The following is a 26025-nucleotide window of genomic DNA, read 5'->3' as shown; positions in this document are numbered from 1 at the left end:
GAAGCTGAAAGTCTTGGTAGAGGGGTTTCCACGTTCCTCCTCCACATCAGGATAGTTTCATTTCTGCATCTTACACGTAGGAGGGAGTAAGCCATCGATAATTACTAAGTATTGCGTGATCATTAACAACATGTGGACATGAAATACTGTCCTTTTTTTAGCTTTCCTGAAGTGTCATTGACAGACTGAAAAGCTGTTTTTTAAAAAAAAAGATTTCTTAGGGGTTTTAAGATGCTCTGAGTCATTTCAGACCCTCTGTAAATAGCACCCCTCAGCCTTTATCTTAGTGTTTACCCTTCTGGAGACTTTCCTGATATTTGTGTAAAATCCGTATGCTTTGTGTCTGGACTTTCTCCCTTGCGAGTCCAGTTGATTTCTGTCTTTTTTTAGAAGACTGTGTTAAAGGGGCATTTCTCAGTTATGTCCCCCAGTCAGTGTCCCTGCAGGTGCTCGTGAAATTCTGGGGGAGAGAGCCGCACGCTCGGGGACGCTTGGGTGGGGCCATGCCCCTCCCTGCTCTGCCCCGAGCATCGGTCACTGGTGGTTGTGCACCTGTTTTAAAAAATACTGTAGTTCATTCTGCTGGTCACGAGAGAGCTCATGGTACAAAGGAGAACAGTCCATGTAACAGTTACAGCAGAGTCTGGAAAAAATATATATAGATGCTTTTTAAAAACAACAGCACTTTTTTATTGTTGCTAAATGATTCTGAGTGTTCCCCCAGCTTCCCACACATGTGCTCTGTCTCCTCATGTCTCAGAATATGACCTCGAGCCGTGCGACGACCCCGGCGTCCCCGCCTTCAGCAGAAGAGTCGGTTTTCACTTCGGGGTCGGGGATGCCCTGATGTTCTCGTGCTTCGCGGGCTACCGCTTAGAAGGTGCAGCCAAGCTTACGTGCCTGGGTGGGGGCCGTCGCGTGTGGAGTGCGCCTCTGCCAAGGTGTGTGGGTAGGTGGTCGCACGCTTTCATTTCATTCATCCGGGGGACAGGCGTGTGCAGTCAGGGCAGGGCCGAGCTGGGCAGGGGATGGGCAGGAGCCCGGGCGCTGGGCAGCGGCCCCTCTGCTGGGGGCGGCGGGTGGGGTGGGGACCTCATGTATAAAGTCAGCCCCACCCAGCTGTACAATGTCATGATGGGACAAGAGTGAAGCTAGATCATGCGTTAGGCATATTTATGAAGGAAAAAAAATATATATATGATGCATTTGACTAAAATAATCTGGAACTAAAGGGAAAACAAAAGCCACAGCCGTGCTGTATTAGCACAGCCTTTGATGCTCATGCTGTGTGAAAGCAGGGAGTATCTCCTGCTAGAATGACGGTGACGATTTAAGTCATCATTCTGTTGTTTCTTTTCGCTGTAACCGACGTGGCACTGGTGGAATACCCCCGCAGAGCGGGCGCTGTAAGATGTTAATGCTGAGTTAGCTGTTGCGCTGTGTTCCTGAGGAATTCAGGAGGTCATTCCAGAGAGCAGTGGGAACTTACATGTGGAGCGAGGTGCTGTGCTGAAACAGAGGGACTGAGGTGCACGGTCAGGGGGTCGCCGTCTCTGTGCACCTGGCAGCGCGCCGCCGCGGGGGCTCAGGGAGGGCGGGGGTCTCGGGGTCGGAGTGCTGGCGTTCGCCCGCACACCTGGACGGCCTGGCCACCGGCCCCAGGGGCAGTGTCTGGTACCTGCCACACACCACGCTGCTCAGCCTGGGAAGGGCTTGCAATCTGCTCTGTGAAGTTATGGAAAATTGCTGGTGTCATAGCATCGGGACGTTAGTCTGGAGGTTAGCGGCGGCCCGCCTCCTCCGTGCGCCTTCTCAGTCCCTGGGGAGCCCGTGACATGCTCCACGCTGATTTACCTGCTGGTGAACTTGAGGCAGATGGGGAAGTTGTGGAAGTAAGATTTCATACCCATAAAAATGCTAAATGTTAACTTAGTAAAACCGAATATTTTCCAACGCACAGAATCTCTTCAATCATTTAGGAATATTACGCGATTCAAAAGTTAATACTATCTTTTCGTGTTCCAATGCACCACACATGCCAGGCAGGATGGCCAGGACTTCATTATAAAAATCAAACAGCAGCGTGGACGGAGCCGTCTTCCTCTCCTGCCGGGCGTGGCGGCACCTTTCTGTGACCTGACTGTCCCCTGAACGGCAGTCCTCACTTGTTTTTAGTTGGGATGTTCGTTTGAGATTTGGATGCTGTCTTAAACACTATCTCAAGGAAAAGAGACGCAGTATTTTCTAGATGACCCTGGACGTCCCCTGAGTCGCCTAGAATCCATTCCCCAAGTTGGAAGTTACTGAGTAGGAAGGAGAGTCTAGCATCTGGAACAGAAAACTCCCAGCCCAGTGGAGTCAAAACTCTGATCCACATATGTAACACTGAGTGTCTGTTGATTCTGATATTCTGTTTGGCATTATTCTGTTTTACCTAGACACATTATCTTTACACTATTATTTTTGTAATTTGGGTTTTTACACTGTTGCCCGAAATACAAAATGAGGAGGGGAGCAGTGCTGAAGTGATAGTTAGTGTTTATTAAGCATAATTCTAGGCCAGCACTAATTTACATAATCCCCGAAACCCTTCTGCAGGCAGCACTGTTACCGTCAGGTCCACTCTGCAGACGGGAACACTACAGCACAGAGAGCCTCAGACCTTTGCCCCTGAGCACACGCCAGCGAGATGCCAGCACAGGCGCCTGCAGCGGGCTTCCCCACTCACTGCCCTGCGCCTGGGGGCGCCCTGGCTGTGTCCGTCTCTTGCATTTTGCCTGCTGTGTCCTGACTTTCCTTCCAGTCCATCCGGCTGCAGGAGGCCCTTCAACAAGGCACTAAGTCCACCGGGTGACCCACGTGGCCCCTGGGAGCTCTCATTTCTCCCCTTCTCTCATTCTCCATGTCTAATCCCTCGCTTGTTCTGAAGATTCTGCCCACCCCGCAGCTCTCCAGTCGGGTTCCCCAGCTCACCCACCCTGCCCAACCCTGAGAAGGCTCTCACCTTGTGTCTAAAAGTGCTTGTGGCCTCCAGGGCGGCCCCCTTACCCACTGGTGCCACAGCTCCCAGAGTGATCTGTCCAAACCCCGAACCCCACCAATCCACCCACTTCACAGACCTGGGACTCACCTCCCATAACATCCAGGACAGACCTTCCCTCGACTCACCGCGGCCTGGGGGCCATGGTCACTGGCCAGACTCTCTCACGTCCTTGTGCCCAAACACATGAAGGTTGAACCTCAGGTCGCCAGGGCTCTTGCTGACCTGTGAGCCCCCTCCACGCTGCTCCCTCACTTGCAGGGGGGTGCACCCCGTTTCCTGCAGGCTGACTTCCTCATGTTTAAACTCATCTCACATGTGAGTTTTCTCTATCCCGTCACCCACTGGCTGGAGAGGGGCCCTCCAGGATGACCACTCTACCCACTAAACTTGTCCCCCTATTTCTGTCTCCCGTTGGGCTGACCGTCCCTTTACAGTGAGGGCTGCCTCAGCCCTAAAATCCGGCTCTGTGCTTTACTTAACAGGTGTTTGCCAAACAAATAAACATCATTGCTCTCAGAAGCGCCTACCTTGATCTCAAAGTTTAATTCATCAGCACTCTGTGTCTTTCTTCCTTTAAAATCACAGAAATCAGTACAATCTATCCTTAGCCCAGAGTTGCAGGTCCGTTTTAAAGATCACGGGTGACCCTGGAGGACTGCCAGCTGAAATCTTGGGCACGCTAGTTTACCTTTCTCTAATAAACATCTGGGCGGGGGTAGACCTCCCAGTGGATGCCTGAGCTGAGAGCCGCCGCGCCCTGCAGCCCGGGGTCAGTGTCCCTGGGTGGTGAGAGGTGTGGTGAGGTCTCCAGCAGGTTCTTCAGCAACAGGACTTGAATCCAGGTCAGTGCGGTCGTAGGCAGACTGAGGGATCGCACACTTCACCTGTTCATCAAATAGTAAATTAATATCCCCGATGAAATACTCATGCATATTGAATATTTATTAATTCTTCAGATCATAAGGTGAGTGCTGTGGGTGTGGACTTCCAGCTCCCGAGCTGTGAGAAGTAAGTGTTGTTCCTTCAGCCCCTGGTCTGTGTTCTGTTACACCAGCTGGAGCTGCTGTGACAGCCTCGCAGGGAGATGCTTTTGTACAGAAGAATTAACTGAAAAATCAATTGGCTCCTTTCTATTTTCTTCATTTAATTTTAATTAGTTTAGTTCTGTTATAAAACCCTGAACGACAATTCAATTTTAATTACAGTTTCAGTAGGTTCTTTATAAAAAAAAAGAGCAAATGATTCATTTTAAGGGAAATTATATTCATTCATCTTAAAGCAATTTTAAATGGATTATTGAAAGGACTTAAAATTGATACGTTTAACTGCTCTAGGACTGGAGATTTGCACGGGTGTCTTAAATCAAGTTCAAAGAATTTTTGAAGTTCTGATGACTTAAATATTGTAATTTTCTCAGTACCTGCTTTTTACTGTTGATGTCTTATTTCACTTAATTATCTCCTATGGACTCCCAGAATTTAGCGCACCTCTCAGTCTTGCTGACACATTTTTCTTCCCATGTATCCAAATGCTAAAGTCTTCTTTCCAGTCTTACCTTTTTGTTACATTATGAAAAACAAAGTATGTAATTAATGCCCTGCATGCTGATGCGAGAACAGATGTAACCAAGTTAACTGGTAACCTCTCCAGACAGAAGTCCTCGAGGTCTACTCTCTTCCACGACAAACGTATCTGGTGCTGATTGCATTATTGATAGTTGTACGTGGTGTTAGGAACCATTCATTATAAAGTGTACTGGTCATTAATTAGGACTTTTTAAAAGTCCACAACTCTGTTCTTCAGCACTTAGAGATTATATCAAATCAGTAGTGAATTTAAGAGACACAGCTGAGTATCCTCCATCTCAGAATTCCTGAGTATCACCAGATTCCTGACGTGGAAGGACTTCCACGCTGTTCAAGGACCACGTCATGGTTCTAAGCAAGAACAGAGGTCCAAGCACAGCCTGAGAGACACGTCAGTTGCCTTTCCGTAAAAATTGTTTCCAAGAAAGTTATTATAGTCATACAAATGTATGAATATGTCATAATAGTAACCATAGTATAATTTTTTGAATTATTATAAAACCCAGTGGCCTTGTTTTGGGGCCACTAATTCCCTGAGCTTCTTTCTCAGCACCCCCCCCCGCCACCCGTTTCCCACACAACCCACCTCGCATCCTTCCTGAAGGGAGGACAAGGGACAGGTGCACCCAGGTGTTCCCATGTGTCCCCCTGATGCTCTCCTCCACCCGTCTACATGGGGCATCCTGAGACCCACGGGCGCGAGTCCTGGTGAGGTGGTCCTGAGCCTCCAGCTGTCCCCTTATGTTGGGCAGGCTGGGGAATCGTGGCTGGTGGTGCAGCTGCCTTCAGTGACTGTCTGAGGAAGATGGGTGCAGACAGCGCCAGTCGTGAGAGCGGGCCCCCGAGAGCTCGGCCGGAGCCGTGGGCGCCTTCCGCACCCGTGACCGCAGCACACGCACCGGCCTCTCAGCCCGCTACGCGCGTGCATTACTGATTTTCAGTTTCCAACTTGATCATTTTCCTCCACACTCATGCTTATTTGAAGTTTTAAAAACCACTGTGCTTGTCACATAGTGTGGCCAACAAATTATCTCCTGCAGAATCACAAGGGGTTCTGCTGTCACACAGACCCACAGATACACTCACACGCACTCACATGCACACACAGAGCAACTTTATCATTCTGTGATCATTTTGGACGCAATTTCAGGGCTTAGCCGCACTCCTTCACTTTCGTGGGTGAGGAGGCAGGGGCTGAGGGTGTAAGTGACCTTCTCCGAGCTGGCAGAAAATGGGGAGCTATATTTCTTTTCTTTTCTTTTTTTTTTTTTTTTACCTTGATTGAAGATTGTTCTGTGCAGATTTGGATCTAGAGGTGAATTTCCCTCTCCTTTCGTCAGGAGAAGGGCAGAAGAACAAACTTGCTGACCATCAAAAGCGCTTCTGGCCCAGGATGGGCAGGCGGGCTCAGGGCTGCGGCCCAGCAGCGGGTGACCGGGCGGTTTGCTCTGTCGTTAGAGTCCCCTTTCAACGCATCTGGGTCGATGGCACAGGACACCAACGCAGGAAAGTCACTTCGACGTAGCCGTAGAGTTGGCACATCGGAGCTGGCAGGGCGGTCCACGAGGCAGAAGTGGGCAGGGACAGGTGGCCGCCCAGTGACAGCTGCAGCAGGTGCTCGGGAGAGTCTCTTCTATTCTTGGACTCTCTGTAGGACAGCACGCTGCTTCCACGGAGTCAGACATGGTCTAGTAAAAGAAATAGAGCCTTGGAAATGGGATGAATGGAGGTATTTTTCCAGTCCAGTTGATAAACCAGTAAAAAGAAGTCACTAATCTGTAGAAACGGTATGTTAATAGCAGACGTACGTTGAGAGAAGGGCGGGTTGTCATGACTTAAAAGTCTTTGTTTATTAAAATCTGTAACTCCACGTTTGACTCCTCTTTCCTTTTTAATGTCCTGTTTATTTTAGCTGAATGTGGAGCAAGTGTCAGAGGAAACGAAGGAACATTACTGTCTCCGAATTTCCCATCAAATTATGATAATAACCATGAGTGTATCTATGAGATCGAAACAGAAGCCGGCAAGGGAATCCACCTCAGGGCGCGGAGCTTCCAGCTGTTTGAAGGAGATGTTCTGAAGGTAAGAGGAGCCTTTCCTTCTCAAGGAGTAGGTGCAGTGTGTCCACCTGCGTGTGCAGGAGCAGACCTGCACGTGTGTCAGCCTGTCTTTACAGGTGCACGTCGTTCCCAGGTTGCTCGTCCAGTGAGTGTGAGGAGGTGGCCTGTAGGATCATGTGTGTGTGGACTTGGCAGCGTCTCAGTCTGTAATCCTGGATCTCACGTTGATTAGTTGTGTGTCTTGGGCAAGTCATTTGACATTTTTAAGCTGTAGTTTTCTTACATGTAAAACCATGTAAGAAACAGTACTTACCCTTGGGGGCTGTTTTGAGGATTGCATGCCATAATACAGATAGAATTTCTAGCATTGTGCCTAGCACGTAACAGGCATTATCAAACTTCCAAGACCCCCAAACCAACCCTTTCTACACTCACTCTTGATAGTAAATGTGAGCATGGCATTCAGAGCTAAAAGGATTTTGAGGTGCTGGTGGAAGCAAGCCTAGCGCTGTCACCGGACCACACAGCAGGGCTTCTGGGAAGTCAGGCGAGGACGAGGCAGACTCTCACCCCTGGCCTAGGCCGTGTTCACAGGACTCAGAGGTGTGCCGGGCCTGGGGTCAGCAGCAGGGGTCTGTGCGTTAGACGATTCCACCTGTCAGCCTCGGGGGAACTGCTCTGGGTGGGGTTCAGGACCCCACACAACACCCACATCCCAGATGGACTCCAGGGAACGGTCAGGGAAGCGATTCCAGGGACACCCAGGTCTTGATCTGAAAATCTCAGCTCCGACTGCAAACGCCCCGTTACTCCTTCGGCTTCTGATGTAATCCCCACCACCCCCATCACCATTTCAGGAAAGTGGGGACCTTCCTGGGCCGAGGGGGTGGGTGCCTGGCACATGTAGCCCAAGCCTCAGGGCCCTGAGAGAGGCTTTGAGCAGAGAGACCAAGGCTGGCCGTCCTCCAGGCCATCCGCCTGCTCGTTCTGGTGGGAAGGGAGCCATTTGTCCAGGGCGCATGGCTGATTTATGGCAAGAGGGGGCGTGTCTCTTCTCATTCCCTTTGTAAGGTTCTAGGAGTTTCCACACATATGTACAGGTGTACATGGAGGCACACAGTGATAGGTCTCCGATGCAGGAGACCTGACTCACTCTAAGCCTGAGCATTAAGAGGCTGTGCCAAGAGGCTGCCAACAGCGGAACATTGTGCACCTGCGATCTCCCTCCATGTGCACAGTGGGTGAAGTGGGGTCCCTGGCAGGTTCCACTCGGCCTCATTAGACGTTACCTGCACAGGTGAAGAGAAGCTTCCAGACTCAAGTGCCCGCTTCCTCCAAGTCCATCCCTGACCACGGTTCAGTGTCATAATTTAGAAGAGTGGTCTTATTCCAGTTGTTTTTTTCATTGTAATGGTCTTTTGAAAGCTCGTGCTGGCAGTGTGAATCACTGTGATTAGGAAGTGATTTGCAGGCTGGAAACTAGTGCATTCTGACTGATCTAAAAAAAAAAAGGCAAAGTTGCATCGTAAAGAACTGGTTCTCAATTCCTTGATAACCTCAATTTGAGTTAGAAGTCATTAAGCCTTTAAGGCAAACTCTTAAAGAATGATGAACTATTCTTTGGTGCAGATGAGTGATTAGAGACACTGCATTAAATATACACAGATAAATATTATTGAAATGGAAGGAAGAAATCCTGTTCATTTGTGACTGTGTGCCATTTAAACTTGATTGTAACGAAAAATCCAAAAAAAGTCTTACCACATTTAATTGCAGAGAAACCGTCAATCATCTGAAATGCCTACATGTTTTGCAGGCGTATATTTTATTGAATATGCTAATAAATATCTCAGTGCTAAAAGCATTTCAAGTGGGATTATATTAATTTTTGAGCATAAAAGCTGTTTACATTGTCCCTACATACATACTGTGATCCAGTAACAAAGACAAACTTATGTTCACACCACCCCCACACATAAACATGGTGCTTTCCTGTTTTGTGTGGAAAAATCATGTAAGAGAAATAGAGCTCTAAGGAACATGTCACGAAGGGGAGTGTGTAATGGGAAGAGAAGTTAGTTTCGGACCCAGAGCCTTGGGCAAGGCTCCTGCAAAACCGGGAGGGACCCCTCAGCCCTCTGAGCGCTGTCCCTCCAGGACTCCTCGTGACGTTCCTGGTCCGTGCCCGTCGGCCACCGTGGCCGTTCCACGTGGAGCTAGTGGCGTTGCCTCTGGGCCCAGCTCCAAAGAGGGCTTGCAGCACAAACAGTACCAGCCTTGTACCGACTCGTGACTCGAGGAGCCTTTTTCTAATGACTGAAGGGAGAGCGTTGATTCTGGCTGCTTACAGAGGAAGACGTAACACTGGGGGTGTTGTGCTGAACGAAATTGCTTGTTACTAATTTAACTGGAATTAGAAGTCGAGCCTTTTGACTTCCAGTACCGTGTGTGTCATCTTCTGTGGTACATGCAAAGCTTGAATCCAGAGTTTCGACTTGAGAGAGGTGACAGCACATGTCCCCACGCTAGCGGGCGCCTTCTTCATCCTGGGAGATGCCCTGTGAGCCCAGTGCTCGCTGCTGGGGATGTGGGTGGATCCACAGAACTTCCCTTCTGGAGGAGCTTGGGATTCAGTGTGGCAACGGTCCGTTTTTGGTGACTGTAGCCATGAGGATGCTGGGAGCCAGATGTCCCTGTGTGATCTGGTGCATCCCTGAGAAGCGCTCAGACAAGCCAGGACCAGTGCAGGTGACCGGAAGTCGATGCTCCAGAACTCTGAGAAGCAGCCTGTGTGTGTGTGTTTGGCTTTAATGCCCCTCATCTCCATGGGTTTCTATGAGTCATGGAGAATTACACAGCTTGTGGGGTGACCTAAGTCCTTACCGGAGAGGCCTGGACACTTAATTTTTGAGCCAGAATCCTCTGGATTTAAAACTCCTTGTAATCTGGGAGTCAGAGCCTCACTATGTTGAGCGAAATCTACGTTAAGCCGAACCATGATTTTTCCAGCACTAGCCTGTTGCCAGCTTCAGTGAGCGGGTATAGGGCATACGTGTGTTTAATTAAATGGAATCAGGCAGTGACCCCTAAAATTAATTCTTCTAAACGTGTCCCTTCCCTTGAGAAGTGTGTGAGTTCGTGTGTGTCTGCCAAGCAGAGTGTGTGGTTTACGCATGCTTGAGAAGAGAGACAGGACAAGGAAAGGCAGAATTAGCCTGTGCGGGGAGGAAAGGAGCAAGGGCTGTAAACACACGGGGAGCTGAGGACTGAGGCTCTGATAACCTTTACTTAGTTAAGTTTTTTTTTTTAATTGAGAAAAACTGAATGTTCTGCAATATGATGTAATACGTTTTCATTCTTTCTTCTACAAAGCCCTGTTCCACACCAGCGGTTCCTTGCTGGGAACGAGTGAAGTGGTTCAGAGGCCTATGGGTTAGCCGCTCCCACCAAGCGTCCTAGTCTTGACCGGTTACCAGGGCTGTGCGGCACCTCCACGCCGAGTCTACCAGGATGCACACACTGTTTATTCCGGCTTTAGGAAACTGTCCTGTGGGGCACCCCCCATGCCCACGCCCTAAGACTGATGCATCCCCCCCAGCCCGGGATCAGTGATTGGGAGTCCTCCTCCCCAGCGCGGACCCCCTCGGTCAGACTAGAGGGCAGCAGTGAACCCCTCCCTCCTCACATAACGCCCCCTAGAACTGAGCCCTGTCTGCTGGCCCTGGAAGCGCTTAGGGTACCTGCTCGGGCTGCACGAGCGCCAGGTGTCTCAGAGCGAGATGACACAGCCCTCTGGCACCGACACACAGCGAGATTCCTTTTTTACAACTCACTCAAAACTAAGGTCCCCTCGGGTCAGAGACCAGAAAAGGTGACGAGGTTTGAGCATCTTGTCTTGTAACACCTTCACGTAGAAGAGGAGACATTTGCCACTGAACACAGAAAGGACTCTCAAAGTGACACGTGTGAAGTGGTCTGGACACAAATGGAATCTTTTGTCTTTAATGTTAATTATCAACTTTAAAACTTTACAAACATTGTTTAGCAGTGCCATCCACTCAGCTTTCTGTAAACTGTGTGATTTTTTAAGTACTGTATAAAATCGTATCTTTGAAACTTTGAGTTTCTTGTTAAAATTGCTCACGTGACAACAGAAGTGCGGACTCAGGCTGTGACTCGTCCTCAGGTCTACGATGGGAAAGACAGCTCGTCACGCCCCCTGGGAGCCTTCACCAGGAGCGAGCTGCTGGGGCTGGCCCTGAACAGCACCTCCAACCACCTGTGGCTGGAATTCAACTCCAACGGCTCGGACACCGACCAGGGCTTTCAGCTCGCCTACACTAGTAAGTGCCCCGCGGCTTCACATGCTAGCGGGCGCCGTGCGGCTTCTTCGCTTCCTTTGACTTCTGATTTTCTCAGGGTACATCTGTTACTTTGCTGATATGATACATTTTAAATACCGACTTTTTTTCCTGGCCCCTCACTGTGTTTCGGATTGCTGTTTAATTCTGTGCACCATTGAGCAGACAGTAAATTTAGGCCCATTACCTGAAGTGATACTTTGAAATTAATCTAGTTAGTAGTCTTAATACTTTTGTAATGATATGTCTGTACCTGAAAAGTAAATATCGTGACATTTAAGAGCTTTTAGGCTTCAAATTACTGTGAAAAATACTGTGATATAACTGTGATACAGTGCACATTGACAAAAATTTATATATATACATATGAAAGATTTGGGATGAATGTTTGATGTGGTTGATGGTGATAGTCTGAATGCCTACCACACGTCAATTCTTTTCTATTACATCTATCTGTCTGTACATGTATTAGATCCAGCACATTATGGAATACAGATTCATTTATACATACAGATACAGATGCATGAATATGTGTATACATACATGTGTATGTATGTGTGTGTATATGTACATCAAACCTACAAAGTAAGCGCTTCGTAACACAACGAATTTCCTAATGAGAAAATTAAACACAGGGAATTGGAGTATGTGTCCAGGATACCAGGTGTATGAGTTGGTGGAGCCAGGATTTGATCTGCAGCTCACAGTTTTCCCCTATTAAAACAGCCCGATATGGAAAATTCCTGTTTTTTAAAATGATAAACATGGGGAAGACAAAGGGTGAAATAAAGGAGGAGACGAGATTGTGCTTTCACAAAGAGAAGTTGGCAGTGTGGTAACTGTCATTTTAACATTTTTAGTTCCAGAAAAATAAAGCAAAAAATTTACTTCCGTTACTTGGTATGGGTAACTAATTAAAATTTAGTAACCAATTAACTAAAATGCTTAAAATGTAGAAGACAGTCCAATCCCTCACCAGTCTGATGATTAAAAATATTTATGACACCAAATACCATGACATGGGAAATTAAAAATTTTGGATTTTTGAGCATGAAAATGTGTTAGTGACTATCAAGACTGATTCCTTTCTCTGACAGATAAGCAGAGGAAGGCGTGAAAAAGATAGTACTTACCCCGGACGCAGAGCTAACCCAGGTGCCCTCAAGGAAGAGCACGTGCCTCAAACCCCCTTGGTAGATGAACCTGCAGTTAGAGAATCGTAAGACTTTGGGCGAAAGTAGAATTGTATTAGCTCAGAAATGAAAAAGAAACCAGTGTTTCACTTTCATGCGAATAATCGTTTAAAAAACCTCCAGAAATAGAGAGCACATTAATTACATTGTATGCAGATAAACGAGTAGCAGATACATTATAAAATAAATTTATAATTATACTTTTTTATGTACTAGAATTCTGCTTTTCCGAATTTCACTCTCAAAAAAGTTTCAGAGAGTTCTTGTACAGCCAGTTGGCTCTGCCTGTGGACGTGTAAACCGTCGTGACCTCGTTTTTCTCCCCCTTCTCCTACGGGTTCTCCATCGTATGTCCACCATTTCTCTGTTTTATTGCCTGGATATGTCAACCCCAATTCCTAGCTCTTACCCTACTCTTGCAGTCTTGGAGGAACACGGATACTTGAGAAGGAAAGCCGTTTGAAAGCCCTCTGGGTAACTTTACTAGAACCGAGGGGAGTCCCGTGCACACCTGGCTGTTCCTCCCACTCCTGTTGCTTTGGCTTGTCTGACAAAGCCTGCGTCTTGCGATGGTTTGTCAGCAGAGAGCTGAGAACCTTGGCCTGGGAGCTTTTCTCTCTCTTCCCTTGGCCTCATCCCAGGGCCGCCCAAGTGCCGGCTTCCTGAGCTTGGCAGCTGCTTCAAAGAAGGGATGTCATGTTACACCCCGTGCTGCACCTCGTCGCTCTCTCAGCCCTGGTGGCTGCCTCCTGTCTTCCCTCTGTTCCAAGGAGGGCCATCCTTGCTTTGTGAGCTCTTGGTCCTGCGCTCGCATGGTTGTGCAGAGACATCCGGAAGCAAATCTGCCCAGCAGCATCTACAGTCACTGGATGTGTCACTGAGGTGGGGTGACTGAGCTGTTACCAGAATCCTGCCTTCCCCCCTGATTTTCCAAATGGCAGTTAGGAAGGTCCACCTGCTCTGAAAGCGTGTGGCTGAACTGAAGCCAGAGGCTGTGGGCTTCACATGTGTCGGGCCAGCCACCCCTCAGCTGGAGGAGCTGCTTCCACGTGCTGTTCCGGCCCCGCCGCACACCGCTGCTGCGGTGGTGGCCGTGTGTCCCCGCCCCCTCCAGACCCGGAGGGCCCCTGCTGCTGCTCCATTGCTCTGCGTCACGTTGGGGAGCTTGAAGCTGTGGATCTGTGTGTGGGTACTTTCCAGTTAGATGGACTTCGTGTTTTTTTTTTTACATAGAGCGTAAGCTTTGTGAAAATAGGAGAGAGAAGTATCGGGGGTGCCTGGAGTTTAGTTCGCTCTTAGTATCATCGGTTTGACAGCAGTGATTGTCTTCTCTGCTGTTTTCCCTCTTTGCCTCAACCTACAACCACACAGTCGCTCCCTGGGTCCAAGTCTCGTCTGTAAGGTTGTCCTGGAGCTGCAACACCCTGCCAGATGGGAAAGAAATTTGTAGTACAGACTCGTTGGTGCTGATGGCTACAATCAAAGTATTATTAACTTCACATTAAATTCTTAGGTTTAAACACTAAGCAGTTAAGTTTATGAAATCCCAGACTCCCACAGTGTGATCAAATACCTGAACCAAATCTTCATCTCTACAAGATGGTTTGGAAACAACAAATGATTATAAAATGTTTTGTGCAAATTATTAAAGCTTAAGATTGTTTAAAGACACTTTCAATTATTTTCAAAAGACTTTTGTAACTGCCTCTTGTTGGTTAGTTGCATTACTTAGGAAAACATTCATATTTAAATATTTCAAATCCATAATTTACCTACACACAAGTGGATTAGAAACTGTCAACAGAGAGTAAATGTATAGCTTAACAAACATCCTGACACTTTTCAAATAGGTACAAACCATATATGCGTAAACCAGAGCGTCCTCTCCAGGACTTTCTAACTTTTCCCTCTTGGCAGTTCTGAGTCTTGGTGAATAGTGCCTTTTCATCTTCTTTGTAAATTAGGAACTGAGCCCCCAGATCTTTAAGTGGTTTGCTGAAGCTTTCACATCCAGAGTGTTTCAGCTGGGACCCAAATCCACGTCTTCTAAATAAAGGCCAGAACTGTCGATGAACTTACTTTAGGATATTTTAGATGATCCCACTTTGATGAGTTCCACACTGATTGATGCTTATATGTGTAGAAGCACTGCCAAGGAAGAAAAGCCAGGCGTCTTTGGAACAAGAAGGAGCAAATATATTAGTAGACGTTCACTAAGTGACTGTTGGTTTCTGAGTAACAGGTCAGAGCAACGTACAACTGAAAGCATTTACCTCTGTTACAAAACCACTGCTTTTTGTTACAGATTCGTATGTTTTCATAACAGATGGTCGTCTTCTGATTCTGTAATGATATCACGTTTAAGCATAACCCACAGGCTTTTTCAGACTGGGGCAGTGGGTGTTCACACGTTATCCCGCTCTGTAATGGCTCTTGCACAGATGTCTGATCTGTAATATAAGGACCTTAGGCTGGGTCACTGTCAGCCAAGCTGTGCTCCACAGAGCACCGGTCCCACAGGGCCGTCTCAGGCAATGAGGCTTTCACCATATTTAACAGAGACGTTTTGTTTGTTTGTTTCCTCCCAGTGATTGTAAAGCTCTTCAAATATCAGAAAACATCATATTGACAATGGATTGCTCTGTCTTCTAAATATTTCAGCAAATTTTTTTGCAGAAAAAGAGTTCTAGAAATTAAAGGAAAATTTCCTGTTATCTTCAGAATTCTTAAAAAAAATATGTTGACTCTCTTAGAGTTCCACAAGAATGTTCCCAGAGCAGTTGCTCCTCAGAAGCAGTGCCCCACAGGGCTCTCTGGGTCGCTCTTACTTGGTTGGGTAGAGAGGAGCAGACAACTGTCAGTCACAGTTCAGCCTCAGTTCTTGCTCTCCAGGTGGGCAGTGAAGAACCGCGTTTTGGACAGGCCCCTCTGGACCGTCCTGGTGGGTCTGCTTTCCGACTTTGCATGTATTACTGGTGTACTGATGATTAGCGCTGTATGGAAACAGAGGTGGGGGGCATGGTTCCTGGTCACAGGTAAATGCCTCAGGATTGTCACGTGTAGCCCTTGGGAAACTCTGGTCAGTAGAAGTGTGACTCTGGCACCACGTTCTCAGCTACGGGATGGGTCAGCAGGTGGTGTTGTAGGAGCCGGTTCATGGCTCCAGTTTTCATCGACCAGTATGTTTGACCCATAATGTAGTTCATCTTCTGTTAAATTTGACCATCAACACATTGTTCTATTTGCCCTGAATACATTTCATCTTTACATGAGTTCTTAGGTCTTCCTCCAGTAGACTACAACTCCTTGATGATAATGTGTGATTCGTGCAGCCTAAGATTTAGAAATCTATCTGTAATATATAGGATGCATTTTATGTATTTATTTATGATGATGGCAAATACGATTTTCCAGAGAAATGAGAGATCATTGAAAGCCAGAATAATCCTAGAAGCCCCCAGAATTTTCTTTTCCTCCAGCTAGATGCCCTTTGCCACATTCCTCAAGATTGCATTTAAACGCTATTGACTACGTGGAAGGTTGCTCTGCTGTCCAGCTTCCTGGAGCAGAACCACTTGCTTCCTCTGAACCCTCCATACCCCTTACATCTTGTCTCTGCATCTTTTGTTTTCACCAACAGAGTGTGAGATTCTCAAGAGGAGGACTCTTAACTTGATCAACATTGTATCACCTGCGTAGTCTCTTATTAAGTGATAGTTAATTGGGATGACCTAGATTTGCATGGGAGGGGACAGGTTTTGGGGGGGGGGGTGTTTGTTTTTTTTTAAGCAACAATTTTTTAAAATTTTATTTTATTGAGTTATAGTCAGTTTACAATGTTGTGTCAATTTCCAGCGTAGAGCACAATTTTTCAGTTACACATGAACACGTATATATTCATTGTCACATTTTTTTTTGCTGTGAGCTACCACAAGATCTTGTATATAGTTCCCTGTGCTAGACAGTATAATTTTGCTTATCTATTCTGTATCTGCAAATTTTGAGCTCCCAGTCTGTCCCTTCCCACCCCTCTCCCCCCCTGGCAACCACAAGTTTGTATTCTATGTTTATGAGTCTGTTTCTGTTTTATATTTAAGTTCAATTGTCTTCTTCTTCTTTTTTTTTTTTTTTTAGATTCCATGTATGAGCAATCTCATATGGTATTTTTCTTTCTCTTTCTGGCTTACTTCACATAGCATGACATTCTCCAGGGACATCCATGTTGCTGCAAATAGCATTATGTTGTCATTTTTATGGTTGAATAGTATTCCATTGTATAAATATACCACATCTTCTTTATCCAGTCGTCTGTCAATGGACATTTAGGCTCTTTCCGTGTCTTGGCTATTGTAAATAGCGCTGCTATGAACATTGGGGTGCAGGAGTCTTTTTGAAGTAGGGTTCCTTCTGGATATATGCCCAGGAGCAGTATTCCTGGGTCATACGGTAAGTCTATTCCTAGTCTCTTGAGGAATCTCCATACTGTTTTCCACAGTGGCCGCATCAAGGGAGGGGAAGGTTTGAGTAAAGACGTGGAGCATTGACTATGATCTTTGAGCTCGTGAGGTAACAAGTATGAACGTCCAGATAGAACAGAAAGTGCATGATGAGGAGAAAAAAGGAAAAGGAAATGAGCTGTGGGGACCTGATTGTGGAAGCCTTGAAGGCTGGTCTCAGTGCTGGTCGATGTGAAGGCAGAGCCACAAGCCGTGTTGGAGGAAAGAAATTACATGGAGGTCTGGAGCTGAGAAGATGATAAACAGACGATGGTGTAAATGCCGTTTCTTCGAGGATGATGACAATCCCAATGGATCTGTGCCCTTGTCACCCACAAATGCGCAGAGAATAAAGGAGAAAAAACACTTGCGACTTTTGCAGTAACACGTAACGGGGCAGAGAAGAAATACGTAGTCACTTTTACTTACATGTATGGAGTAGTTGGGTTGAATACGCCATCTGCCTTGAAAAAGAAAAGTAGAAACAGGGATCACTTGGGAGGGTGGTGGGGGGTTAGTCAGGAGTCACGGAAGAACAGATAGACAGACCTTAAAAATGGAAGTTTTGGTGCCATCCAAGGTGTGTTTGGCAAAGAGGCCCGAGCAGTAGATGCGGGACTCCCGTCCCACTGGGAAGCCAGTGCTATCGTGGAGGTGAATTAACTCGGCCGACCTCCCTTTAGGTCTTCTGGCTTCATGTAACCCGTCTCCCTGGCTCTGATTCCGTGGGTACCAGACAGTGTTCTTGGTGTAACTGGGGTGTCAGCGTGGCTCTCCCAGTAGAAACAGAGTGATTTCTTTGTGTCAACGTAGGGGTTCTGGTACATGGACTGACTCCATTTATCATTTTAAATTAGGGGCTTGACATCCTGATGTTGTGTATGAGCCACAGGAGCCCTCCAGGTGATGAGTCGGTCTGTGGCAGAGAAACAGGCGTCTGATCCTACAAAGCCGTCCTTTAAGATGCAGCCTGCCGGCTCTCCTGGGGCAGCTCACCCCGCTGGCTGTTGCAAGCCTCATTTTTTTTTGTTTCAAAGTTTTACAACATAGACTGTAGCGCAGGGAGTCCATGTCAGGGACTTCTCCAAAACGCTGGAGGAAAAGAGGCTTGTGGGGCAGACAAGGAAGAACCTTTCCAAGAAACATGAAGAGGCTGGAGGTGAGCAGGCAGACCAGCAGGACAGAGCTGCTACTGGTGGTCTACGTGGCCCCTTTGTGACTATTATTTTTTAAAAAGAAGGGAGAAAAACGTCCTTATTCAAGAAAGTCAGCGCCCTCAGAGCCCAGCCCCACGACTGCCCCGGGCGGCTCTGGGCAGGAGCGGACCACACAGCCTGGAAGTGAGACCCACCCCGCCCCTGGACAGGCTAACTTGCAGGTGACAGTGTTCAGTTTGGAGACAGGGAAGCAGGGGCGTTCGTGGTGGTTCCTGTCCTCCCCCACGGCCGGTCTCTTGTGGCTGGTTAATTTCCATTTTCAGCCCCTAAAATTGCTCCCTGCCCCCGACCCTGAGTTATCTGTTGAAGAACCCTAGAGAAAAGCCTGAGAGTCCCCCTGCGACGGGGACCTGGGAAAAGGCGCCCGGACGGCCCCTCTGCCCGCGCCCCTTGGCCCCTCGCCCTCGTTCACTCTGTTTTCTGAAGTTGATGAGGCCGAGGTGGGTGATTTGGCACCGGCCCTGATTCCGAACAATCTGCAGCATATTCTGTGCAGGAGAAAACAGGAGCCCAGAGCCACGACATACACGGCTGTCATCTCGATCTCATTAACATGCTGATAGAATTGAAGTGACCCCAGCATCCACGTGCTGTTACAAATGAGAGCGCGGCCCTGGGTGTGAACACGCTCTCAAGGCCAGTAATGAAGCACTAAGCACCGCCACCTTTGCGCTCCACAGCGAGTCAGAATTGCGGCAGGCGCGAGGCGTGCACAGACGGGTGAGCAGCCAGTCACTGGAAACATGCCTCGGCCCTGATAAAGAACAGGGGAGTCCGAAGCGGGAATGTGAAGTGCTTGAGATCACGGGTTTATAACAGGAGCTGACTCCCTGGGGAAGGGTTGGCGTCCTAAACAGACTGATGCAATTTGGGGCGTCCCTCCTCCTGCCCATCCCCACCCAGTTCCGTCGGGAGTCACCCTATTTCTTTGGGTTTTTTACAGCTTTACTGAGATGTAGTTGGCATATAATAGGTGTGCAACATGATGACTTCGTACACGTGTTAATTGCAGAACGCTTGCCACACTCACGTTTGCTTAACACCATCATCGCCTCACGTACATGCTTCTGTGTGTGTGCTGCGATCGGCCTGTTGCTGATGGTTCTTCTCACACCACTGCCTCCCCGGCAAGGAATGAGATTTAAGTGCACAGTGATGTGTTCTTTTCACAACTGATTTTTTAATTTAAGTACAGTCAGCTTACAGTGTTGTATCCATTTCTGCTGTACAGCATAATGTTTTAGTCATACATTGATTGCCGCAAGAGTTTGGAAATTCTTCTCAAGCTGAGGGGCAGTTCTAAATGCAAGTTCTTAAATCCAGTTTTATAAATAACAAAGACAGTCACACATTTCTCAAACTTTCTTGGTTGTAGTATGTGTAAGCCTTGCGTCTTTCAAGTACAATCGTATTGGTCAAAGAGCAGCGCTTATCACATGCCCAGTCTTTCTGGTGCAGTTGTGTTCTGAAAAATCACGCCAGAGCAGTGCTTGGGTCAGCGGAAGTCCTCACGCCTTTCCACCGTTGTGCTGCAGGTCAGGAGGAAGTGTGAAAGGGGGTCAGGAGACAACCACCTTGCACGTGGTTCCACACAACAGGTTTATTTCATTTTCCTGAAGATTAAAATTGTGGCAAACGTACCTGGCTGCTTTGGGGTCTCTTCACGTGACGCAGGAGTGTGGGTGAGCAGTTTGTAAATAAAGGTTCGTGGACCAAGAAATTGTTCTTAAGTTCAGGAAAACATGGTTAGTGTTACTTGGCTTTCCACAATTGGCTAGTAGGTAATTTTATAAAGGTGTTACAAAGTAATAGGCAGTTATTTTGTGAAGTCACCTGTTCCCAGGAAGGATGACTCGGGCACTTCTAACTTTAGTATCCCTAGGTTAGATTTATTTTAGTTTGGGGGTTGTCAATAAAACGCTCCCCCCATGAATTCTTATCAAGTACAACATAGCATCTCTCACCTGTGAAGGAAAATAAAGCTAATTTTTAATATGCTTTAAACTGAAAAAATTTTTAAGTGTGCACATTAAGTGAAGTTAAACTGTATACTCAGAATTTACTGTGCTATGAAAAGGGTAGTGTTATAAAGAGAAAACGGCGATGGCAGTGATGCGACTACGCACTCACGTGACTGCATCAACGGGAACCTCTCCCGTCAAAGTATCAGGCCATCTCCATACCTTTTTTTATAAGCTGACACCTTCTTGTAAGAATTCTGAAAATGGCATTTTTGCTCTTCTCTTACAAGAAAAGAACCTCTATAGCGTCACATTGTGTGTGATACACTTTTCAAAACTGAATGGCTTTCAGTAGAAATACCACAATGGAAAAGGCAGCCCAGGTAATTCAGACACAATAGAGAGAGAGAAGAGAGACAGACCACTAGAAAGTCCCGGGAAATAGCTCTATTTATGTAAAGCAGGCTGGGCACTGTATAACGAGGGAAGACATCCCAGGGAGCGCCGTATAAAGAGCCAGTCCCCTGAGCCCGGTCCAGGCATGCAGTTCACGGTTTGCGGTAGGAGCTTTCATAGTTATGGGTGCACTTTTAGATAAACATGAAGATAAATGTTTAATTCCTGTAAAACGTGATTAAGAGAATACTTGGGGCCAAACTTGGTGGCGTTTTTGAGAAGGGAGACTTGAGGGTAAGTCTTGGCTTCACCCTGAGGCTGAGGCACCCCTGCCTCTGCTGGCCCCGCGGCGAGGCTGCTGTAAACCCGGGGCACGCGTCTCCGTCCGTGTCTCAGAGGGAGGAAAAGGCGCATTATTATCATGACCATTTAAGAGGAGAAGATGACACAGGCGACGCCTCATTGATGTGCTCAGTGTCGGAGGCAGAGGAGAGGTGCAGACGGGCAGATAGTCCGGGTCTCTGGCCTTCTAACCGGATGTTTTACTCTCTTGCTCCCTTCGAACCACATATAGCTCCCCAAAGACGAACATGTAAGCATTCACAGTGTTCTCTTTAAAATTCCAGTGAAACTGGGACATGGTTCACTCGTGTGTCCATGTGAGAATTGCCTAGTTAGGATCTTGGGTCACCCTGGTGGCCCACACCGAGGTCCTCTGAACCCCGTGGGAGCTGTCACGTGCCAGAGGGGCTGGGAGCAGCTTCTCCATAGCTTTGCATAATTTTCCATGAGGCTTAGTTTTGTGGATTTTATTTTGTAATTCATGATCCCTTACATTTTGTGACGATTTGATAGTTGATACACTGCTATCTGTTCTCCCAGAATTAAATACATTGTTGGTCACCAGTTCTTTGAGAAAGACAAAAGGACACAGAGAGGAGTGACATAAATGATTTAATTACAGGATTGAACTAAAAGCATATGACTTGAGTGTGAAATAAAATGACAGCTGACAGATGACATCACCAAATGCTGTAAAATCTAATGTTTTTATGGGAAGAGTGATGACAGAATTTTTTCCATTCATTTTTAGGGGAAATAAAAAGCAATAATTACTGTGTTAGTCAAATTCATAGTTACATTGTTTTTGCAAAGGGTCATTGTTGGGAAAATAGGAATCTCAGAGACTTAACGTGTCTTGTCAAAAAGGACGTGCTGGGTGACAGATCACAGGCCACTTTATGTCTGATTCTGATTTTTCTTGCATGTGTTGTGGCATTCTTAATGATGCTGTAGCAGGATAAAAGGCATGAATCTATTCACATTCAAAATCACTGTTTTTCTCCACTTCATGAAGTCTGACACGAGGACATTTGAAGGCTGTTCGGATTTCTTCCTCATCATCAGAGAGGCTTTGTTGTTTTTGCTGTGCTGAGTAAACTTTCCGGACAGCTCTGACATGACAACAGTTATGTCTGTTAAATGCCAGTGCTGGGCAGTTAGGCTGGGGGATGTGAAAATGCATTAAGGCCTCTGGAACATTCGGTTTGAATTTGCAAAGACTCGGGGATGGTACACTTGACTCCGCTGAGCGGCTGTGAGAACACGCGGAGATCGCCACGTCACAGACCAGATTTTTCTTTTGCAAATTAGTTGTTTTTGGACACTCTAGTTCTGAAATTCTATGAAAAAGAATCAAAGGGTAGTTTGACTGTTGAAAGGGATGTGGGAGTTTTCCTACGATGATTCTGAGAAAGTTTACCCTTTAACGCCCTTGACAGCTGGGTGGGTGAGCCTCCAGGGTGAGGGGCGCGAGGGCGGCACTGGCGCTTCTGGACCTGGTGACTTACTGAGTGAGCTGGAGACGGGGGCAGGGAGGTTTGCACTGGGAGGGAAGTAGGCTTTATTTCTGAGTGATGGGGTCTTGACAGCCCTTGGCATTTAGTAGCAGGATTGTAATCTTGCTCCAATATGTAACGTAGACTCATAGACTGCAGACGCAAATGAAGTTAGAATTTGCTTACTGGATGTCGTGTAATCTAATTCTGACATAATGACTATAGGATTCATAGCCAGTCCAGGGGGGAAGAGAGGCTCAGGAGGAGCAGCTGGAGTGCTCCAAACTGACCCTCAAGGGCGGGCGTGGTTTGGAGGGTGAGCAGCATGGAGGCACAATCAAGCCATCTGCCTGGACGCCGGGGAGTGGTGGGCGCCAGGACCGGACACGGTGCTGCCCAGAGGAGCGCTTCCTGGGTCTTGTAGGCCATCCTCCCAGGACAGCTCTCAGACAACCAGGGAGCTCTAGGCACGAGGTGAGGGAGACATGCTCCAGCAAGTTAAGGTCAGAAGAGAGTGGATACATTTGCGAGGGTGCGAGGGAGGTTTTGCAAGACCTCGGTGAGTGGTTGGGAGCAACAGAAAGACGGGGTCAGAGATCGATCATCTGCAGGTGTGGGTGGGGGGAGTCAGAGATCATCTGCAGGTGTCGGGGGTGGGGGGTGCAGGGTAGGGGGGCGTCTGCGATGAGCGGGGAGGTAAGAGCGTGCCGGCTTGGGAAGCGAGTGCGTGCATGGTCTCCGTTCTGTTCAGGCCTCTTTGGCTGCGTACTCGGCTGGCTTGGCTTTACTTCTGGGCTTTGCTGCTGACTCTCCGTGATGTGTAGTGGGTGTGAAACATCCCAGACCCGTGCAGGAGCTTGGACCGGTGAGCATTCTCTTTCAGCCTGGGGCTGGGCCTGCTCCAGAGTGGGTTCTGAAGTTGGGCGGCTCGCGTTACCAACGTCCCAGGAGCAAGCTGGGTGAGCGTGCCGGACGCCTCCAATCTCAGTGGGGCTGGTGGATGGCAGCCCCTCCCACGGAAATTCTTTGAGAGGATGCGCTGTGGCCAGCGAGGACCAGCCCTCACCGCCTGATGCTGTGAGAGGCCAGCGCGGTCTGGTCCTGGCTGTCACCTCTCAGGAATTGCTGACCTCCCTGCGTGGCTCGAGGTGCAACATTCTGCCGTGTGGTTTTACCATTGCTTTGCATTTATTTGTTGTAGAGTAATAAAAGTAACAACATATGAATAACAATGGCAGCAACAAATCCAAGTCTTGTTGGTAATCCCTTGTATTGATAGAGTGTGATTAGGACGAGCTCAAAGCGTTCTCATAAATCTTTGACTGTTTCTTTTAAAAATCTCTGCAACATGGGGTCAGGAAGTTACTTCTTCAATTATGCGGCATAAAGGAAAGAGAAGAAGCTGCCACTGTCTTGCGCTGTGCTCTGACGGTAATTGAATTGGGCCCTATGTGATTAAGTGTGATGTATGCTGGCCCGACTCATTTTGTTGAGCTCTGGGCATCCCTTTGTATAAGTGGGATTCGCACGTCCGTGTATGTGTGTGTGAAACGGAAGGAAGCATCCACCACCGAGCGTGACGTCTTGTCCGCGGGCCCAGCCTCCCTGGAGAGCACAGGTGGCTCATTTAGAAGCAGCCATATGTAGTGCTGGTGGCTGCCTGTGAATGGGCTGCCTGTACTGGCCTCCTCCTTCCACAGAACCCCCAAGGAGGATGGGAGACTCCAGCTCGCCCGCTGTCCCGCCCGCACCCAGGCGGCCGTGCTCGTCCTCCGTTCTGCTGAAGTGCTCGCCGAGGCCGTGGCAGTGCTTCCGCTGGAGCCGAGCCCTGGAGGCGGGGCTGTGCCTGCACTGAGATGAGCCAGGTGCTAAGGGCTCGAGGAGGGTGCGAGTCTGGTCCGTGAACGGTGTCCCTCTGAGATGCACAGGTTGGCTGTGGGGCCCTCTCCCATCCTGTGCGGACGTGAGCTCCTGGAGGGCCGAGACTGAGGTGAATTCTTTTTTTTTTTAATCTTCAGCACCTAGCAGGTCATCTGACGCACAGTAGGCACTTCAGGAACACATGTCAACAGAGTGATTTAATTAACGAATGAATGTTGTAGGTAAGAGGGCAAGTTGTTCCAAATTTATGTTTGCAACCAGATGATCAAAATGACCTCTGTTTTTCCTCACATTGTCCCACTAATCTAGTGGGCTAAAAATTGGGAAATTATACTTTTAAATATATTTCATGAATAAAAGTGAAACACCACTAGACTGAGCTGCTCTGTATAATTTACTACCTTCATTGTCAGGTAGAAACCATGATGAAAAATACGTTTTAAGAGAACAGTATTAACAGCTTAGATTTACAATCAGAGTAACAGTTTTTATGTCAGCATTTTTGCTTAAAACTGAAAGGTATAAAAGACATGGAAAGTCTGAACATACAGAGGAGTCATGTCGGACGAGCGCCGACATTCACGGGACAACTTGCGGCTCGTTCTGTAGGACGGAAGGAGCCGCGCTTACAGAGCACCACAGACGTTCGTGTCAGCAAGTTCTGCACATGGCCTGCTCTTCACCTCCGATATAAAAAGAAGTGGATATAGTGAAACAGGCACAATCAAGAAAAACAGAAAAGCTGATAGAAAACAGGACCCAGAGGAGCGGAGACTAGAAACGCGCTCTTGCCACGACTGTGCCGACGTGGACGGTGTTCCGTGCTCCTCGCGCTTGGCGGCGCACCGCAGTCTGCTGCTGTTTGTCACTTGGCCTGATTTCTCTGCTGCACAGTGAGCTCTCTCTATGCCCGGTGCTGTTCTTGTCCCGAACTGCTGCAAAACGTGCCTGTGTTTAGCCGTGTCACAGGAGACGTTGCTGACGAAGGGTTGCCCTGTTTTCCGGGATTAGTGCACGGGCGCTGTGACGCGGTGGCGCTGGTGTCACGAGGCGGTGATGCTGCTGCTTCGTTCCCTGCCTCACATCTCTGACACGAGCTCGTTCCTTCTCCTTCCTTCGCTCGCGTCACAGACCGTCTCTCTGCTTCCACGCGTCTCTCGAGCTCCGTTTGCCTGATGCAGTGTCTGCGCACACGTAATCTTATTTCTTCCACTGCCACGCATCCCCTGCCACAACCTAGCTTTCATCACTAAATAAACGTCTTCCCGGTTTTCCTGCCATGTCTCTCACTCCAGCCCAAACCGCACGTTGCCGCTGACTGTCCCTCTGAGACACACATGCACTTGGTCACTGCCGGGGCCGACGCCTTTGCTCCCGGCCCCGGGACATGCTGAATCGGTCCCAGCTCCCCAGGCTCCCATCCAGCCCTTCCCAGCCTTGCCCGTAACCACTCGCGCTTCAGCCCTATCCCCCTCCACCTCCGCACACTTAAATGAAGCTTCAGCAGGTGCAGACGCTCCTGGAAACTGCCCTGTGCACCCAGGATGCACTGCATTCTGCCGAACTCCCCCGCATCTGTGGAGCCTTTATCTGGAGTCTCTCCGTCTGGTGTTATCGCCACCGATGCCCTGTCCTCCTGGGCCAGCCCAGCTCTTATCCCAACCCTCCTGCCTCCTTGTGGGCCTTTCTCAACCTTCACAGGAACCCCACTGTAGCATTTATCATGCTGTTTTTAAATTATTTGTTTTCTTATCTGGGTAATTAACTAGACTGTGGAAGATAAGGAGTCCTATACCACTTGGCTCAGAAGGGACAGTAAATATGTTTGAAAATTTAGACAATGCACTGACTGTAAGTTCTTCCCTCAGTATGAGAGTTAGAACAGCATCCACCATCGGACGTGTTTAACAACCGATTCAGGGTGAAACGCCATCATCCGTCCATGTCTGTGCGGGTGCAAACCCTCAGCGTTAAACGCCCTTGACACGGACAC

General features: G+C 48.0%; 1 protein-coding gene across 1 annotated transcript in view; it reads left to right on the top strand.

The window, feature by feature from the left end:
- The window catches only part of CSMD1 (CUB and Sushi multiple domains 1), a 1327842-nt gene that overhangs the window by 1116914 nt on the left and 184903 nt on the right, over positions 1–26025 (top strand). The window contains exons 21-23 of the mRNA XM_074353379.1: positions 761–949; positions 6542–6711; positions 10876–11032. Of these exons, the coding sequence (XP_074209480.1) occupies positions 761–949; positions 6542–6711; positions 10876–11032 (516 nt within the window). The remainder of the gene's footprint in view (positions 1–760; positions 950–6541; positions 6712–10875; positions 11033–26025) is intronic.

The sequence above is a fragment of the Camelus bactrianus genome, chromosome 26 (assembly GCF_048773025.1).
Source record: "Camelus bactrianus isolate YW-2024 breed Bactrian camel chromosome 26, ASM4877302v1, whole genome shotgun sequence".
Lineage (NCBI taxonomy): Eukaryota > Metazoa > Chordata > Mammalia > Artiodactyla > Camelidae > Camelus > Camelus bactrianus.
This window is presented reverse-complemented; position numbering and strand designations above follow the sequence as displayed.